The 20,030-nt window shown below is 40.5% G+C and overlaps 3 protein-coding genes across 3 annotated transcripts in view; 1 reads left to right on the top strand and 2 right to left on the bottom strand.

The window, feature by feature from the left end:
• LOC117469799 (trichohyalin-like) overlaps positions 1 to 20,030 on the bottom strand; it is a 126,285-nt gene that overhangs the window by 78,882 nt on the left and 27,373 nt on the right. The gene's annotated exons all lie outside the window — the stretch shown is intronic.
• Positions 1 to 20,030, top strand: part of LOC117469801 (low affinity immunoglobulin gamma Fc region receptor II-like) — an 83,366-nt gene that overhangs the window by 48,370 nt on the left and 14,966 nt on the right. The window lies entirely within an intron of this gene.
• On the bottom strand, positions 4,597 to 12,078 carry LOC117469800. The gene is made up of 12 exons (XM_034114236.1): positions 12,027 to 12,078; positions 11,875 to 11,934; positions 11,326 to 11,577; positions 10,297 to 10,545; positions 10,050 to 10,106; positions 8,371 to 8,502; positions 7,975 to 8,031; positions 7,823 to 7,894; positions 7,485 to 7,559; positions 7,324 to 7,386; positions 4,939 to 4,997; positions 4,597 to 4,806 (listed from the first exon to the last, which is right to left on the bottom strand). Exons 1-12 carry the CDS (start codon positions 12,055 to 12,057, stop codon positions 4,768 to 4,770), a joined length of 1,146 nt encoding a protein of 381 aa, XP_033970127.1. The 5' UTR covers positions 12,058 to 12,078; the 3' UTR covers positions 4,597 to 4,767.

The raw sequence follows: 20,030 nt of genomic DNA, 5'->3' as shown, positions 1-20,030 counted from the left end.
TGTCAAAGTGAAGCTCTCATTTACGTTTTAAGATATGAAAGTTTGTTGTGGTTTCACAGTTAAACCGACTTGTTCCATCTCACAGACACACGGCTGATTCTAAATACTCTCGCTGTGGTTTACTGCCGAGTTAAAAGTGTTTCTGCATCGCGCTGAGTCTGTGGTTAAACATGTGTTATATTGACTGTCTTGTGAAGGTGTGAAGGTGACTGTGAGGACACATGAACTATAAAATGTGTCACAGTGTGTTTCTGTGTCACTGTTTTCAGATTCATTGTAATTGTAAATATTGCTTTACCTCGTCACATCATTGAACAAGGTTTTACCGCTCTGCCATAGAGAGCATATTCACTATTAAACAGTTTCTCTTCCAAACCATACACACTCTGAGCTAAACACAAACACACACACATACACAAACACACACACACACACACACACACACACACACACACACACACACACACACACACACACACACACACACACACACACACACACACACACACACACACACACACAGAGAGACTCTGCAACCCACGTCATGAACTCAAAACCTCTGGTCATTTTATCACATCTACTTTTATACATCTTAAACTGCATCTGCATTGATTAAAGAAACTCTGTTCTTTTCATCCTGAAAGAGAAACCAGGCGTATGTCGCTGTGACACATTTTGTCCAATAATAATAGTAATAAAGAACTTTAAAATTCAGCTGTTTTCAATCAATTTGTATTTATTGGTATTTGTGTATTTATTGTCTGCAGTGTTTTTCAACTGACTTCAGGTGACAGAGGAGCTGAATATGGATATTATATATGACACAACAAACCTGCCTTGTTTTTAATGTTAAGATCTGCATTCTTTCTGGTTTAATAAACAGAGGTGGGAAGTAGTGGAGTACAAATATTTCGTTACTGTACTTAAGTAATTTTTTCTGGTATCAGTACTTTACTCCACTACTTATTTTTCTGATACATTTTTAACCCAAATACCTGTACTTTCTACTTCTTACATGTTGAACACAAATACCTGTACTTTCTACTTCTTACATGTTGAACCCAAATACCTGTACTTTCTACTTCTTACATGTTGAACCCAAATACCTGTACTTTCTACTTCTTACATGTTGAACACAAATACCTGTACTTTCTACTTCTTACATGTTGAACACAAATACCTGTACTTTCTACTTCTTACATGTTGAACTCAAATACCTGTACTTTCTACTTCTTACATGTTGAACACAAATACCTGTACTTTCTACTTCTTACACTTTGAACACAAATACCTGTACTTTCTACTTCTTACATTTTGAACCCAAATACCTGTACTTTCTACTTCTTACATTTTGAACACAAATACCTGTACTTTCTACTTCTTACATGTTGAACCCAAATACCTGTACTTTCTACTTCTTACATGTTGAACACAAATACCTGTACTTTCTACTTCTTACATGTTGAACCCAAATACCTGTACTTTCTACTTCTTACATGTTGAACCCAAATACCTGTACTTTCTACTTCTTACATGTTGAACCCAAATACCTGTACTTTCTACTTCTTACATGTTGAACCCAAATACCTGTACTTTCTACTTCTCTCATTTTCCAAACAGGCTGGTTCCTTTAGTTTGAATGTGTGTTTGGTGGCGTGATCATTATTATTTAGAGTCATTGCGTGCCTATTGATTTGAACACGATCCGTGTATCCATCATTTCCTGAGGCCTGTACTACGAAGCTGGATTTTCGCTTAGCCGGCTAAATTCAGGGAAATCTCAGGCTTTCCGGTCCTACGACGCTGGTTCTCTTTTTAGCAGGCTAGATTTCCATGGTAACTTATGCTGAGCGGCAAACCTGCTCCGGAGCAGGTTAGGTTGCAGGCTAAGAGATCAACTCAGTGAAAGCACCGCCTGCTGACCAATCAGAGCTCCGTGTGTGCGGAGTTTAAAGCGATCAATTCATATTACATGATAGAGGAAATACAGAAAAACTGCCGTTGCAGGAAAGACAGCCGGCAAAAATCAACTGACTGTGTGAACGTGAAAATTAATAGAATATCCCCTCCCATCTTCAGAGCAATCTGACTATTATAATATTAGCGTTAAGAAAGCTTACTTAAATATCTGCCACGACATAAGTAACCGGATCAGAGTAACATTAAGTACAGTCCGCGGCACTGTGAGTGCAGACGTAGATGTGTCCCATTATCATTCATATCATATCACATCATAATGTATCATATATTTCCTTATCTGAGTCAGCTGAGCCGTATCTGGCCGTGCAACACTCACAGTGTCACATACTGTATGAAGAAGTATTATTTTAAGCAACACATTAAGTTGACGAAACACTCGAGTCAAATTCTCCTAATTAAAGTCAGATCCACTCGTGTCTTGGACGGGGCAGTGATTTCATAAACCTGTTAATGTACGCATTCAAACGCTTTTTCTTTTACCAGCTGTATTCACCTTGCAGGTGCAGCTATGTGGCTTTTATCCTGGATAAAGTGTTTAAGTCATGGATGTTTAAAGTTTAACTTCTTCATATTTGACTAATATTAAAGTTCACTTTTCATTCAGGAAGTATGACGCTGCGCTGTCAGTACGCTTGTCCGTGTTTGAGATTGGTCGAATGCTCCAAATACCACCCCTTTCATGTGAACGCGCACCTAACTAGATAGGACACGGCTGGCTTGAGCGATCCACTTGATAACCGGCGTCGTAGTACAGCTTAGCGCCAGCGCGTATGTTTTGGCTTAGGCCAACCGGCTAACTCCAACATATCCAGGTTAAGTTGAACCAGCTTCGTAGTACAGGCCTCTGGTCTTCTCTAAAGAAGAGGGACCAATGAAAACGTTGTCATGTTGCCGTTAGGTTAGGGTTAGGGTTAGGTTTGGGTTAGGAGTAGGGTTATGGATTCCGGTATGGGATTGGGTTGCACTGGCCTAGGGGTCTGTGGATGGGTGTTGTGAGTTTGTTTGTCTGTTAATGTTGGGGTACATTGACCAAGGAGGAGGAGTAGTTCAGATCATCCCTGGGACTGTTGGGCAGAGGAGAGGGGGGATCCAGAGGCGATATGTCTAAACGTCGTTGAGACCCCTGGGTGTGGTTGTCCCGAGTTTCTGGATCCAAGATGTTTCTGCCCTCTTCCTCTGCCCGATGGTCCACCGGTCATTGGTTTCCAGGCCTGAGATGATGAGTTGGTCTGGCGGGTGTCGTTGAAAATGGGTGACCTGGGGGGTTGGGAGTTAGGGTTGTGACTGGAGGAGGGAGAAGTTATTTTTGATGGTCCGGTGGAATCCTGTGATGGTGTGGGAAAAGGTGGAGACAAATGGAATGAGTTGACGGTTGGGGTTAGGGTCAGGTGGGAGATGGTTAGGGTTAGGATCCGGAGGTGGAAGCTTGTCAGTGGATGAGGGGTGCGGACATGGGACGAGTCCCCTGGGGTTGAGATTATGGTTAGGGTCAGGTAGGGGGTGGTTGGGGTTAGGGCTAGGTGGGGGAGGGTTGTCGGTGGGGGAGTGGTCCGGGCAGTCTCCACGTACCAATGGGTTGGGGTTAGGGAGGAGGGGGGTTGGATGCAGACCCTGGTTCGGGTGGGGGAAATCCGGGTGGGAGTGTGGGTAAGGAAGAGGATGCAAACCCTGGTTAGGGTGGGGGTTAGGGTTAGGGTTAGTTTAGTCAGTACTTCTACTTTCACCAGAGTACTTTAAACACGAGTATCTGTACTTCTACTTGAGTAAAGGATGTGTGTACTTTTGCCATCTCTGATAATAACTACATTTTGATGTTAAGCCTTACAGCTTTGATCTGAATTAATAATGGATGCAGTGTATTTCCTCCCTCTGTCCACCAGATGTCTCCACACTCTCAGAGTCATGTTGAACTCCTCACTTCTCAGAGTGCAGTCACATGACCTGGTTCACCTGCTCACCTGTTTCCACTTCCCCTCATCAGCCTGCAGAGTGAAACCAGCTCGACTCCTTTGTTTAACCTTAGCAGACCATCAACATGCCATAACATCTATATAACAGGAAAGTGAACACCCACAAAAAGCACAATAGGGCATCTTGAACACAACTCTTGTTTGAATGTGTGGACTGTAATGGCTTAGAAAGTTATGGAGGTTCAAAGAAAATACTTTCAAATAAAACTTCACTGAATACATGAAAACAAATAACACAAAGTCCTTTATCTTTTAGGAAAATGACACAGATATGAAAAGTTAAAGGTAGGGTAGGTAAGTTTGAGAAACCGGCTCGAGATACACTTTTTGTTATATTCCATGGAATGCTCTTAACATCCCGAGAGCAATGAATATCTGAAGTGCTTTGACAAAAAATCCATAAAAAAATGTCATCTGTGGAAGCTGTAGTACTGTAAAAAGCACGACCAATCATCTGAGCCGGCCCGGCTAAAATAACTGGATGGCCTACCTGCCTGTCAGCCTTCCATCTGTGCACAAACTTATCTCGTGCCCTCATTGGTCATGTGCGCGTTCGTGTGTGTTGGAGGAGGGGCTCTGTAAGGAAGTGGCAGATTTTCTCCGGTTGTGTATTTTCAAATTCTAGCGATCTCGAGCCGGTTTCTCAAACTTACCTACCCCACCTTTAAATGAGACCAAATACTCCGAGCAGAGTTAACAAAAGAAAAATACAATATAAATCTAAAAAATGTACTTCCAGCTCTAGGAAGATTTGGGTTGAATATATTTGACTGAACATTGATCTGAGTTGAACTGAAAATCATTTCTGAACAATTTGCTAATCTGACGGAGCGTCTCTCAACTTGCCGAACGAGTCCTGAAAGATAAAAGAAAAACATTCAAGGGAACAATTAAATCTTGATTAATTTACTTAACCATAACATTTCATTTAATGTTTTTAATGTAAAATATATGTTCACGCCGTTATGAGGAACATTTACAGTCCTACCTTCATCACGGGGGTGTAGAGAGGATCCTCTGCTGAAGGTGAGTTTTTAAGTCCTGATTCTGCACAAGAGACGAGTTCAATTCATGATAATATGCAAGAAATCTGAACAAAAATCTTCAATATAATTTTCTTAAACAACTTCAATCAATGTTAATCCCTTGTTACTGTAATCATTTGACTTGGAAAACCCCTACAAGTAAAATGTAAAGGTCCCCTATTATACTGTTTTTCATCAATATATTACAGGTCTCAGATATATATACAGAGCCTGTCTCTGATTGGCTGAAACACCAAACAGATCATTGCAGCATTACCCATAATCCCCTCTGTTTCAGCCCTGTTTCCAAAGTGCTGATTCTCTGTCTGTTACTTTAGATGAAAATAAGGAGCCCCTCCCCACGCCCCTCTGAGAGAGATTTGGTTACAAAGAACTCAATGGTGCTCTAGGAGGAGATTCAGGTGATAAGGTGGGGGGGGGGGGGGGGGGGTACCTTGGTTGCTGATTGGCTAATGGTTACACAAGACAAAACATCGTTATGACATCATAAAGTGGCCAACATCTGATCAGCTCATTTTCAGACAGGTTTTTATAGAAATGGATCAGGACAAAAAGAGAGAGAATCTTTGTTCCTGAAACTTTCAGAGTCTCTTTCCACAGAGGGGACACATGGTGATGAAGAAGAGACATGAAGAAGAGGGGACACATGTTGATGTAGAAGAGACATGAAGAAGAGGGGACACATGTTGATGTAGAAGAGACATGAAGAAGAGGGGACACATGTTGATGTAGAAGAGACATGAAGAAGAGGGGACACATGTTGATGTAGAAGAGACATGAAGAAGAGGGGACACATGTTGATGTAGAAGAGACATGAAGAAGAGGGGACACATGTTGATGTAGAAGAGACATGAAGAAGAGGGGACACATGTTGATGTAGAAGAGACATGAAGAAGAGGGGACACATGTTGATGTAGAAGAGACATGAAGAAGAGGGGACACATGTTGATGTAGAAGAGACATGAAGAAGAGGGGACACATGTTGATGTAGAAGAGACATGAAGAAGAGGGGACACATGTTGATGTAGAAGAGACATGAAGAAGAGGGGACACATGTTGATGAAGAAGAGACATGAAGAAGAGGGGACACATGTTGATGTAGAAGAGTCATGAAGAAGAGGGGACACATGTTGATGAAGAAGAGACATGCAGAAGAGGGGACACATGTTGATGTAGAAGAGACATGAAGAAGAGGGGACACATGTTGATGTAGAAGAGACATGAAGAAGAGGGGACACAAGTTGATGAAGAAGAGACATGAAGAAGAGGGGACACATGTTGATGTAGAAGAGACATGAAGAAGAGGGGACACATGTTGATGTAGAAGAGTCATGAAGAAGAGGGGACACATGTTCATGAAGAAGAGACATGAAGAAGAGGGGGCACATGTTGATGTAGAAGAGACATGAAGAAGAGGGGACACATGTTGATGTAGAAGAGACATGAAGAAGAGGGGACACATGTTGATGTAGAAGAGACATGAAGAAGAGGGGACACATGTTGATGTAGAAGAGACATGAAGAAGAGGGGACACATGTTGATGAAGAAGAGACATGAAGAAGAGGGGATACGTGTTGATGTAGAAGAGACATGAAGAAGAGGGGACACATGTTGATGTAGAAGAGACATGAAGAAGAGGGGACACATGTTGATGTAGAAGAGACATGAAGAAGAGGGGACACATGGTGATGTAGAAGAGACATGAAGAAGAGGGGACACATGTTGATGTAGAAGAGACATGAAGAAGTGGATTTTGCATAATAGGTGACCTTTGATATGTTTCGATCCAACATTATCGCTATAAAAAAATAGAAATCAGTATTTTCTATGTTTCTGTCCAGCACTTAAAACCATTAAACCATAACCTAAAAATAATTCAGAGACATGTAACAATCTGAGATAAAAGTCAAAATGCCCGAAGAAAACTGAATTTGGGGGAATTGTTTTCTTTGAATGCCTTGTGTTAAAAGGTGCTATATAAATAAACTTGGCTTGAAAATTCTGGGCAAAAAGTCAAAATTCTGACTTTTCTCTCAGAATCTTCAGATGTATTGAAAACACTATTCAAATCTGGCGCCAATCCTTTACATTTACAAGAGTGTATGTAGTCATTCTTAACTGTACATGACTCTAAATACAAAGACATATTTGTAAGGTGCTAAAAAAATAAAGATTATTATTTTCATTACTTTAATGGGTCAAAATAACTTCTACTGTTCAGATATCTGTCGCTATTTTAAATGGAAAGCTACAGATATCTAAGTATTTTGGTAGTGTGTGCATCTTCTAGATTACATTTTTTAACTGCATTTTGATCAAATACGAACCGTGAGCTTGTGGAGTCTCATTTATAACCAACGCAGAGTAAACTGCTTCAAATGAAGGTTCACCTGCAGGGACAGAATGTCAGTGAGCAAGAGTTGAACTTAAAGAAAGCACATTATAAATATATACCTTGACTAATAATTATTAAAAATGTCCCCTATACCTGCTTCAGTCTGTGGGTTTCGGCTGTGGTCTGTCTCGATGCTGAGGCTCGGATTATCAGCAGCGTCTGCAGCGTCTAAAATAAAACGCAGTGTGTGAAACGCTGAGAGGGAGCAAAAATAATTCATACCTCTGCACGTCTCAACTGTCACTTTCAACACGTGACAAAGATCTTAAAGTATCACTCAAAGTAAACCTTTGTCTCTCGTGAGCAGTATTTACTGTATGTTGTTTGAAGCTGGATTAATAATAAAGAAACAGGGTAACTATAATAGTCTTTTTTTTTTTTCTAAATCGTAAAAAATAAAACAAAAATGAGATTTTAAAGTGAAGTAAAACCTCGGTGATGTCTTGGTTTTTTGACGACGAGAGCGTACGTGACATTTTCCTGATCCTCTTCACAGACTGTAGCTGGAAACATATTAAGTAATACATTCAGTCACATGTTAATCTTAACTATTTAGCAATAATGTACATTTTTTATAACTCACCATTTAGATTTTCCTCGCCGGAGCATGGTGAATCTGCTGTTTGTGTCTTTGAGGAGTCTGGTGCATGAAAAAGCAAAACAATTATGGAAACACAGGAAAAAAAGACATTACATTACAAAGTTAGATTTTTAAATAACAAGTCTAGAATACTCATCAACAATTATGTGTACTATTGTCCTCACAACTTTACTTTATGTATATCAGTTCTATATTATAATGTATTAATAATGTAGATAACTTGTTGCTCTTTTAGTAAAATCGCTGTATACATTTTTAGTTTTGAAGAAGTTCTCACTTCAATGCTCCTTAACATTGGATTTAGAAGTAAATACGCTATTATAAACGTAGTTGCATGTATATAAATACACAATGTGTTAGGTAGTTACTTTTTCATACCTCTATGTTTAATATGAAGGACTCCCAGCACCAGCAGAGCCAAAACCAAAATGAAAATAATGATAGCGGTCCACAGCAGGACGGAGACATGGAGGAAAGAACGCATTTGATCATTAAGTAGGTCACCACTTTCTGTAATACACAACACACAATGTTAGCATGTTAGCATTTACATAATCATATACATAATCAAATGTTTAAATGATGGACGATTTACATTTCCTCACAACTTAATTTCAGTGGTGGACAGCAACTAAGTACATTTACTCAAGTACTGTACCTACAATTTAAGGTACTTTACTTTACTTTGGTGTTTCAACTTTGGTACTTTAAACTCCTCTACAACAATTTAGAGGGAAATATTGTACTTTTTGCTGCATTGGTTTGAAAACTGGAGTTCATTTACGTAACTCTTAATACATTTATAGAATATAACACTGCTAAGATTAAATTATCCACCAGTACACAAAGTAGTTAACCCTTTATGGGGCACTATTAGGTTAACTCGTTTCAGGCCTCTGGTGATTGGTCAAAGTCCCCAATGTGCTCTGTGGCGTAGAGTGAACTTCGCTGATTGGCTGGGAGAAAACCACATGCTTCTCGACCTCACTGAGTCGCGGGGGGGGGGGCGCCATGTTTGGTGTGTGTGGAAATTACCAAATATGGTTCCTCGCCCGATAAAGGGTTAAAATAGGTATCAGTAATTTTTTGTTTGTAGGTTTACTTAAAGGGGACCTATCATGCAAAATGTACTTTTGTACGTCTTTTCTACATGAACATGTGTCCCCGGTGTTCCAGGGAACTCACCAAGTGTCAGAAAACACAACCCTCTCTATTTTCCTCCATACCCAAATCTCTAAAAAAGGGGCTGCAACGGATCTGATAAAAACTGATCCAGATTTGAACACTGTCCTGACGTCAGGACAGTGGCGCTACGGCTATTGGGCCAACTCCACCAATCAGGAGGAGACAACCACGGCATTGCCGTTCGAAAGCGCTGGAGACGCTGTAGTACTTATGCCAGGCATGTAGATGGTGCTGTTCTCACAGAATCAGCCCTTGCAAAAACAGATCTAAAAAATGTCAAATTGAGCAAAATGAGGCATGGCTAAAATGCATGATCTGTTTGGTATTTTGAAAAAAAAAAGTATAAATATGCCTTATATAGGTATGGTCCTACACTATATTATTCAAATATAGCATGATAGGTCCACTTTAATAATAAATACTAGATTTTGCTTTTAATACTTAGGTATGTAAATTATAAACATATCACTTTGTATAGAGCGTTATAAGCAGTCCTGCCACTGGCCAAATTGGGGCCCTACACCAATTTTGAGTCATGAGGCAAAAAGCGTATAGGGGTGGCCCTGGGTTTAAGATAAGTAAAATATCTGACTACTTTTTTCCACCTTTGATTCATTGTTTATAGAATATGGAAACAAATTACTGCACATTGTAAACTCAAAATTGAGAAATAAAATTTGGCGTAAAACTTTGAATGATGTGCAGTGCATGTGCGCAACCGCACTTTAGCAAAGACATGCATTTATATTCTTTCAGATTCATTAAAATCACTTATGTGTATAAGTGTAAACTGAGCATGTTTAACCTATTCCTATTTTAAGTGTTTTATTCATACTGATACTTATATTTGTTATTCTGAAATGAACTCTTACCTGTCCTATCCTGTGTTTCACTCTTATTGCTGTTGTTGCTCTCAGATCTCAATGTCCCTATGGGGATTATTAAATAAATGTTAGTTCTATAAAACTGGCTGTTAAATTTGACTATGAACTGTGTGAGGTCTATTTTAGCCCAAATAGCAGAAAATGCCAAATACCGCTATATATAATCTAAAATGTTAAAAAAATGTGGTTCTCGTAAATAGAGTAAATATCATCTTTTGTAGTTCTTGTATCTCACCTCTGACAGTCAGCCAGCTCTCTGGTGATTCCCCATCTTCAGAGATGCTGCACTTGTAGAGTCCTTCGTCAGATTTGGAAACATTTTCGAATGTTATGTTTCCTGTAGAGCTGCTCCTGATGAAGCTGCCATTTTTATAGAAATCAGCTGACAGGATGGAGGAAGTGGTCGTCTTGTTTCTGCAGCTCAGAGTCACAGATTCTCCCTCCATCACAGGAAGCACAGGACTCTCCAGGATCACAGAGCCACCTGAACAACATCGGGATACATTTGTAGTCTATTGTACACATTTTAAGTTATTTACAAAATTGGAAATGATATGTACACAAGCATTACGCTCATGGGCAGAATGAATAAAACATATCAGAAATAAACAGAATACATTGATAAATAAATCAGAAATGATACAGTAATGTATAATAGTGTATCGTCTGCATAGAAGTTAATATTATTACATGTTTCTTTTATCCCTGTGGCAGCGTCGACGGTTGATTGTCATTCCTGTAATTTTGTCATTATATTTTTAGACAATTCATTAAGTGTCATTATAGACACGATTATAGAAACCTAGGTCTTTTTTTGTATATTTTGTGACCAAATTCTAATTTTAGAAAATGATTGACTTTTTGAACAGTGTTTTGGGGTTTTCTTTTTATTGCTTGGAATTGTTAAATTCTGTTTTTCTTTAAAAATATTCAGGCTTTGTCTTTTTCATTTTTGGAGTTTAATCAGATATTGTCATTGCACCAACAAAATTTGTCGGAATCACGTTTATTGCCAAGTAGGTTTTCAAATATGAGGAAACTGCTTTATTATTGCAAAATAACATGTAAAATAAGAGAAAATATAGAAACATTTGTAAAAATATTAAAACTATGATTAAAAAAGTGAAATACAGGATATAAAAGTATATATTTGTTAAAGGTACTGTGAAAAACTATGTACGGTATATCGGAATCAAAAAAGGAAGAACTGTGCAGATTTAAGAAAGCTTAATGTGCTAACTAATCTTAATTACGATAAACATACCGGTGACCGTGATGTCGACAGAATTGCTCTTCCTTCCTTTCTCATCCTCACACCAGTAAACCCCGCTGTCCGGTGCATAGGCCTCTGGAATGGTGCAGTTCAGTGTTGATGAAGCAATAATATAACAACCCTTAATCAACTCATTGTTGTTCCTAAACCCCCTCAGAGCAGAGCCAGGACCCTCGCAGAGAAAAGAGAAGGGCTCGTATTCAAAGAACTGCAGTCTCTCCGTGACAATGTGCAAAGCTGCGTCTGAGAACAGAAATATAGACAATACAACATCTGCCAAATATTGCAAAATGATGATATAAATGGAAGTTAATCAGTTTATTTGTAACTTACCAATTATGGCATTCAAAAATGTAAGATTTTACTTTTTACATTTTCTATTCAGGTTAAACAAATATAGACATATAGAATATATTCAATATTATTTAGCTCTGCAGAGACATAGAAAGATAAATGGATAATATAAATGTGTAACTTGGGTTCAGTTTGGAGGAATGCATAATGCAAACATTTTAAAAGTGTATCTTAGTTGCTACCCACCATTGTTTTTCGTAAAACTCTTCTGAATATGTGCACCCAGCAGAACGATGACACACGTCACTGGATATATAAATAGTGAAAAAAGTGCATATCAGCCTCATATGTGTTAATATAAAAGAATAAATTAAAGTTTAAACAAAGCTGAGACTCACGCAGTCGGCTGCAGAGCGCTGTGACCTCCATGATGTCTTCCTGCTGTCTGAGCGTCTCACTGTGAGACACAGAAATATAATGTGAGTGAGAACTTCCTCTTCCTGTGCAGAGTGTTTCTGAGGCTGGGGTCAGACTCTCTGTGGTTTCAGCTCAGAGCTCGAGATGAAACCGTTAACAGTTAACACGTACATAAAGAGTATAATGAAAAAGAAGGCAGTGGAAAATTCTGTCTTTAAAGACAAAGGTGCCAGGTTTTGAGTTTTCCTTTTGAATTTATTTAATTTTTGCTTGTGCTCTGTTTTATCTCTGCTGTCATTTCAGACCAAGCCACTCCCATTGGCCTGCTTGCCAGAATATCTGGATCTAATGGCGCGTTTCCACTACAGCGCGGAGCCCGGTTTAAGAGGGCTGTGACGTCAGCGGCCCGTCTTTGGTTGCGTTTCCACTTGGCCTAGTACCGGCCGGCGGGTCCTAATTCACAGTTTTTCTGGCCTCATAAAATCGCGGGTCTAGGGCCAGAGACAACGAGGCTGAGTCGGGCTGAGTATGCTAAACTAGAGAGAGCGTTGCTGGCAAGGGGGCTACAACTACAACAAGATGGACATATTTGACCGTGATTTAATTGTAATACACGTTTCAAAATGATGCCGAAGTAACAACATACTGATACCGGTTAGTAAAAACCATGAATTAATGCTTTGACAAGTCTGCAGACAGACGGCAGGCGAAAAACCTTTTAAAATGCGTGTGTTCTAAATGGAGATTGGCTAAGCTAACGCAGTATATGCTCCGACCGTCCACACTCACAACAACGGCCTATACAGACATAAATAAAGCAGCGACTGTATTCACCATGACACAGGCAGTCTGTGGTTTGTACTTGTTTAACTTTTGTCTAGTTTCTGAACATATATGAGGAGCTGTGAGCTCTGAGTGCTAACAGCTAACGGCTGTGTTGTTTTTCTGGGGTTCTCTGAAGATCACGTCACGGCTCCACCTACACTGCGTTACTATAGATACTACCCCAGTTCCTAAACTGTAATGGAAATGCGCCATAAAGTGAGCCAGTCCTAACGAGGCCCAGCCATACCGAGCGGGGCCGAGCGAGGCCGTGTAGTGGAAACGCGCCATAAAGGAGGTCAAGCTGGCCATTTCTCTGCCCCCTCACAGACCCTACGACTGTGCCATTGACCTACTCCCTGGCACCACTTCCCCAAAAGGTCGGCTCTCTCCAAAGTAAATTGATGTACTCAGGGAAATGCAAAACAAAGTCACGCCTGGTTTGTTTTTTACTAGCTTGGGTCACATTAGGGGGGGTTTCCAGAGACTATTGGAAACCATCTTTTTGTGAAGGCAGAGAAATGTGAATTTTGTGTCCCGGAAGTTTTTTTATTGGGGGGGTTTGTGCTCAAAGGAGGAAGCTTCCAGATGGATCCAGCAAAGGTCAAGGCTGTTGCAGAACGGCCTCAGCTTTCATCCCGCAAACAGAAAGTTATGTTTAATTAGTTTTCCCCTTTTTGTTATTATGCTGGAAAAAACTAAATGGCGGCGCGGGCGCAGACAGCAGCAGCGGCTTTTCGCTCTCCCGAATCTTTAGTGTTTTATAGTGTTTTTAATGATTCTTCAGTATGTTTGTCACGTATGTTGAGCTCACTTCAACTACCCCGGACCGACAGCTCAGTCAGGGGTATACAGTACAGTGGCGAGTTCTTGCTGGACAAGAAAACAACAACAACCCACACACTGGATGCTATGCTTGCAGCGGAACTTAGCGGCCTCGGAATACTCTGCTCGCCCTTGCCCTCGAGTGCTACTCCCATGCTGAATAGGAGACATCCGGGCTAGGCTAGAAGCTAGCCCACACAGGCCCGCTATCCCGAGCATACTCATGGCAAATGTACGCTCACCGGACAATAAAATGGAACTTCATAAGACTTCTCCAGTCGACCCAGAGTGAGGTGAGGTTTTCACGGATTCATGGCTAAATGACAACATCCCAGACTCTGCCATTCAGCTCGACTGGCTAAGATTTATGTTCGTGAAGTGCAGGCCTTTCCATCTCCAAAGGGAAATCAACACCATTCTGCTAACAGCTGTTTACATCCCCCGCACCTCTAAGGGGTAGTGGTGGTCTAATGGATAGTGAGGTGGGCTGAAGATTGGAAGGTTGCGAGTTCAAATCCCACCTGGAACACCACCACTAGAGTGCCCTTGAGTAAGGCACTTAGCCCTCAGTTACTCCAGGGAGAATGTCCCTGTAATCGGTAATTGTAAGTGTAAAGCGTCAGTGTTACGGCTGCTGTTTCTGTCTGCTCGTTAACCTGTCTGAGATTGTTTGCAGCTGTGTGTGTGTAATATGTAAATGAGCTGTGTGGTTGCCCCAATGTCGTTGGCTGTCATCTCCTGGTCCTCCTCCGAAGACACTGATTGGAGCACCGGGCCCGACGCTCTGTGCAATCCCAGAGCACACCTTCCAGAGATGACTACAAAGCCTGGGGACAATTATCACTCTGGAGGCTCTGCTGCGATCAGACGCCTCATACAAAATGCTCTTGTGTCGTGGACACTACAGACTGTGTTTGGTGTGACAATATATGTGTCGAGTGTTGATATATGTGCTTAGTGTCGAGTGTTGATATATGTGCTTAGTGTCGAGTGTTTAAAGTGATGTGTTTAGTTTCTTTTGTTAGCTGTGTTTTCCTGCAGCTCCTTCCATTAGTGCTGATTGGAAGTGATCTCAGGTGTGATAACTAGGCTCATGTTTTAGAGTCCTCTTTCTGTTATTAGCAGTAGACCTGCGCCCTTTTGGCTTCTTTGTTTAGCTTAGGTTACCTTTGCTCCCTTTTTGTTGTACACCTTTTGTTGTTATTTCATTAAAACCCTATTATAATTACTTACCAAAACCATCTGGTGTGTGTTACCTTACTCATCCCTAGTGGGTTCGTAACAGTCAGCTAAATGAAATGCAATGTAATGTAACAACAAAGACAGAGAGGAGGCACTCTGTGAGCTAATCAGCAGACAGCCATCTCATCATCGCTGGGGACTTCAACCATGCAAACCTGAAAACGTTCATGCCAAAGATATATCAACATGTTGATTTCCCAACAAGAGAAAACAGCATCCTGGATCTTGTTTATACCACAATTAAAGGCGCATACAAGGCTCCCCCTTCCCCCACATCGGACTCTCTGACCACCTCACTGTTATGACAAAACCGGCATACAGACCAGTTTCCAAGGAGAGGGCCACGGGCTGCTGAGGGCCCGCAACATTGCTTCTCCACCTGCCTCTTCATCTTCCATCCCTCCACCTGCCTCTTCATCCTCCTCCTCCCTCTTCATCTTCCATCCCTCCACCTGCCTCTTCATCCTTCACCCTCCCTCTTCATCCTCCATCCCTCCACCTGCCTCTTCATCCTCCACCTCCCTCTTCATCTTCCATCCCTCCACCTGCCTCTTCATCCTCCACCTCCCTCTTCATCTTCCATCCCTCCACCTGCCTCTTCATCCTCCATCCCTCCACCTGCCTCTTCATCCTCCACCTCCCTCTTCACCCCTCCCTCTTCATCTTCCATCCCTCCACCTGCCTCTTCATCCTCCATCCCTCCACCTGCCTCTTCATCCTCCACCTCCCTCTTCACCCTCCCTCTTCATCTTCCATCCCTCCACCTGCCTCTTCACCCTCCCTCTTCATCATCCATCCCTCCACCTCCCTCTTCACCCTCCTGCCTTCACTAATGTACATTTATTTTAGTAATTTTAGTTTTAGTAAATTGCATAACATTACATTTAGCTGAGGCTAAATGTGCAATCAGCCATGGAGTTACAATCTCAGGAGAGCATGACTCCTGCAAATACGGGATCTACACACAAGCAAAGTGCAAAATGATTTATTTTATTATAATAATATTATTACTAATATTAACTCCTTAAACAAATCTTTTAATGTGTACTGGTTGCACAAGCCTCCAGTTTTCCAGGTGGTGGTGTATGTACCTGTAGCTGTTTGCAAAGAAGAAAAGAAGAAGATAATAAAATCAATGATTGTTATGGAGATACCCGGACATATCATTTATTTCTAGAAGTAAACAAAGACAAGCAAATGGTGTTAAACTTTGGGATCAACATAATGACCGTCACTGCCTGATTGGTGTGTGTTTTGGACTGATACGGATCCTCATGAATGTAACTGGCTGCAGAGAGTGTTTATGAGCCTCAAGGTGTTGGATTGTTTCAAATAAATGTTCCACTGCAACAGATTGTATTGCAGTGTATTATTTCATAACCTAGCAACTGAGTCCAAAGTTCAGAAGCTCATAAAGCAAGACGCTCAGAGTGAAACTCAGATAACAATACTTTTATTCAATTCAAGAAGAGGCAGAGAGAGAGAACAGGTATGTGGTCTTCGTCGAACATTAAATCCAAAAGAGATTATTTCTTAGAATGGGTCTGCATTTTAAATTAGGGTCTCTCTAAAGCACAAGAAAAAGAAAAGAGAGTATTGTTCACGTGTTTATGTCGGAGGGAAAACTGCGGTCCTAACACTAAAAAGGTAACTGTGTACAGAGAGTCTTTCCTTTATTAACGTCTCCGAGATATTAGACTTTGTAACATGGCATTAAGTGTAACTAAAATATCTTACAAATAGGGAAGCTTCTAAACACATTTAAATTCACTTTTCTAAAGCTACTAAAGTGAAAGTATAATGGTGTTTTTAGTGAACAATGAACAGACAAATACAACTGTGGAAAATTGAAAGTACACTCTTGGTTTATATTTATAAGAGAAGTTCACGAAGAAATACAATTTGAGAAGTGAAGCTGCTCTCACAGGTGTGTTTTAGGATATAATATAAGGAATTATGGTATGTGACTTACAAGTTGAACACAGAAGACGGCAGCAAAGTTTTACTTTTAATTTATTGGAGCTTTCAGCAAAAGTGATATCTTATAAATAACCATTTTAAAGCATTTTCTCCTGTCACTTTACATTTCTCCTGTTCAGTTCCAGCGCTCTATGATGGATTTCCACACAGACGGAAAGCCCCTTAAATCTCATGTCAGAAGAATCACTGTTTTGGTTTTACTTCTTCTCCTAACACACCACTGTAGAGGTAACTAACACAAACATACAATCTTAAAAAGTCACTATTAATTATTAGGGGAGTAAGTTCATATTCATAATTATCGGGCAAGAATTGCTTGATAAGTGTTTCCCCACAATATGTTGTTTTCAGGAAAAGGCTAAATAACCGTAAGAATGAGAGAATACAGTTTATCAATATCATGATTGTTTTCTTTGCAGACTTGTATCTATGTGAAGCTTTTTGTGATGACATAGTGTTATTTGTGGCTCGATACAACTTCCCAAAAACGTTTCAGAGGGAAGATGCTAATAACTTAGCCTGCTTCTAACCACTAAGCTGTAGCGACCTTTATTTAGTCGTGAAGCTTACGTTAGGTCACAAGGCCAGATGCAGTATAACCTGAAAAGTTATTTTGGACTTGTTGACGCCAAAAATATGTTGCCTATAAAGCAATTATATGGGGTAACCACTAGGGCTACCAACATTCCCATCTGTTTCTTCTGTCTTCTATCAAAACTGTTAAATAGAAAGATCCCTGTGCTGACGTTTTATTGGACAAGATAAAACATCCTTTGAATTTCCAGGTCAGACACAGCTGATTGGCTCACCTCAGCCAATAGTAGCAAACCTTGGTGATGACATCATTTTGCCGTGTTATCTGGAGCCGGCGATAAATGTTGCCGATTTGACGTTGGAGTGGACGAGGCCCGACATGGACCCCAGATTCGTTCATGTGATGCGGCTTGGCCATGAACTTGTGGAAATGAAACACAAGTTATTCACGGGAAGAACTTCAATGTTCACCGATGAGCTGAAGAACGGAAACATGTCTTTGAAACTCTCCAACATACAACTCTCCGATCAGGGGAAATACAGATGTTTCATTCCAAAACTGGACCGGCAAGCTTTTGTTCAACTAGTTTTTGGTAAGTGAGCAATGTATGTCATGATGCATGTTTTGCAAAGTCCTTACTTTTACCTCTAAGAAAGGTTTTTAGTCTTAGTCTTTTCCCTCTAGAGTTCATAGACGAGAGTATCGGAATGCAGTTGAAGTTTTATCGAAAGCCAAATGGGACATACTCTTTTCTCTACTTTATAAAATTATACTTATCTCGGAGTTTCAGGAGACTGTAAAACTGCTGTTTGCAATTTAGGGGTTTCCTGTGTAGCGCATGTTCTTGCTAGAGTTTGAAGATGAGAGCCTTGCAGTAGGAGGGGTATGGAAAGCCAAAAGTGACATAAGTTTTCCCTTCATTACAACGTTTTTTTTCTCCAGCAGGGTATTAAGCCATAACACTGGAAAACTACTATTTTACATTACATTACATCACATGTCACTTGTTAGACGCTTTTATCCAAAGGGACTTACATACTCAATACTGTGGGCAGTCGCCACAGGAGCAATTTGGGGTGAAGTGTCTCAGGGACACAACGACATGCTGACTGCAGTGGGGTTTGAAACCCTGATCCGAACACCAACGCACAACCCACTGAACCACACGCCTCCCTATTTGAGGATGAATACTCAAAAAACTATGCTTTTAGAATTTATAACTATAGCAGCAATCTAATGCAAATCCTTTCTCAAAAGCAACTCACAATAGGTGTAATCCTGCAAGTGCATTAGTTGTTTATTTGTAGTTTGATCACTGAAAACAATATACGAATTATAACAACAAATCCAGAGTAACTGTTTCTTTAGATAAGGTGTTTGGGGCAGAGTATTAAACTTCAGTTTTGTCTGTGTCTAACATCCAAAAGTAGTTGGTCATCCAAGCTTGTATGTCCGTAAGGCATCTAGCCTGATCAAAGGAATCAATAGAATGATCACCTGCATTGATAATGGATAGTGGGCTTTCAGTCTGCAAATGGATATATGTAGACTTTCTGCTGTTGTGATATCAATTTGGAGCTTGTTCCACCATTTTGGAGCCAGGTTAGCAAACAGGTGTTTTTATTGAGGGGCACCTGGGTCTCACTCGCTATGAGGGAGTAGCAAGCCCATAGACTCTTACATGAATATGTGGGTGGAAATACAACTTAATAACTCAATAACTCTAACACTTCCTGCTTTGTTTTCCACATCAGGTCCTTCCTCTCCGCCTGTCATCAGGTTATCAGGGCTGGACGGTCAGAGTGGAGGAGTGGTGTTGCAGTGTGAGTCTGCAGGCTGGTATCCGGAGCCTGAGGTGTTGTGGCTGGACGCTGAGGGAAAGCTCCTCTCTGCTGGACCTCCAGAGACAGTCAGAGGTCCTGATGACCTCTATACTGTCAGCAGCAGAGTGACTGTGGAGAAGAGACACAGCAGCAGCTTCACCTGCAGAGTCCAGCACCACAACACCAACCGCACCACTCAGACGCAAATCCATGTTCCAGGTAGATATCTGCAGTTTCACCTGCAATGATTCTGTCTCACATGAAGTCTAGTTTTATAAAAGGGTGTTTTGTCTTTTATTGTTTCAGATGATTTCTTCATAGTCCCTTCTAGTTGTTCTGCTTCTGTTGCTGTTAGCGTGTTGTTTGGATTCATGTTTGTGATCGCTGCTGTCCTTTTGTCTGGAAATGGAGACAACACAAAGTTGGTAAGAAAAAAATACATTGGATTTATAAATAATGGATTCAGCTGATGACAATATACTATGCATATCAATTAGTATTCAGATGATGTTATTCAAAAGTTGTTTTAAAGTGCTATACTTTTAAAGTATGTAGAGGGAAATGATTGTTGCTCCTTGTTGGGCTTTAGTAGCATTCTTTAAACTGATCACGTCAGTATTTAACAGGTAAGGTGTTGATCACAAATAAAGAGATTTGTTATGAGACTTGATTTGATACCCAATTTTGGACTGAAATATCTTTCAAGTACCTTCCTAAAATACATTAAAATGTTTATTTTACGGTCAAATTATTTCACA

The sequence above is a fragment of the Trematomus bernacchii genome, unplaced genomic scaffold (assembly GCF_902827165.1).
Source record: "Trematomus bernacchii unplaced genomic scaffold, fTreBer1.1, whole genome shotgun sequence".
NCBI classification, from domain to species: domain Eukaryota; kingdom Metazoa; phylum Chordata; class Actinopteri; order Perciformes; family Nototheniidae; genus Trematomus; species Trematomus bernacchii.
The sequence above is the reverse complement of the archived record's forward strand: the minus strand, read 5'-3'. Positions and strand labels throughout refer to the sequence as shown.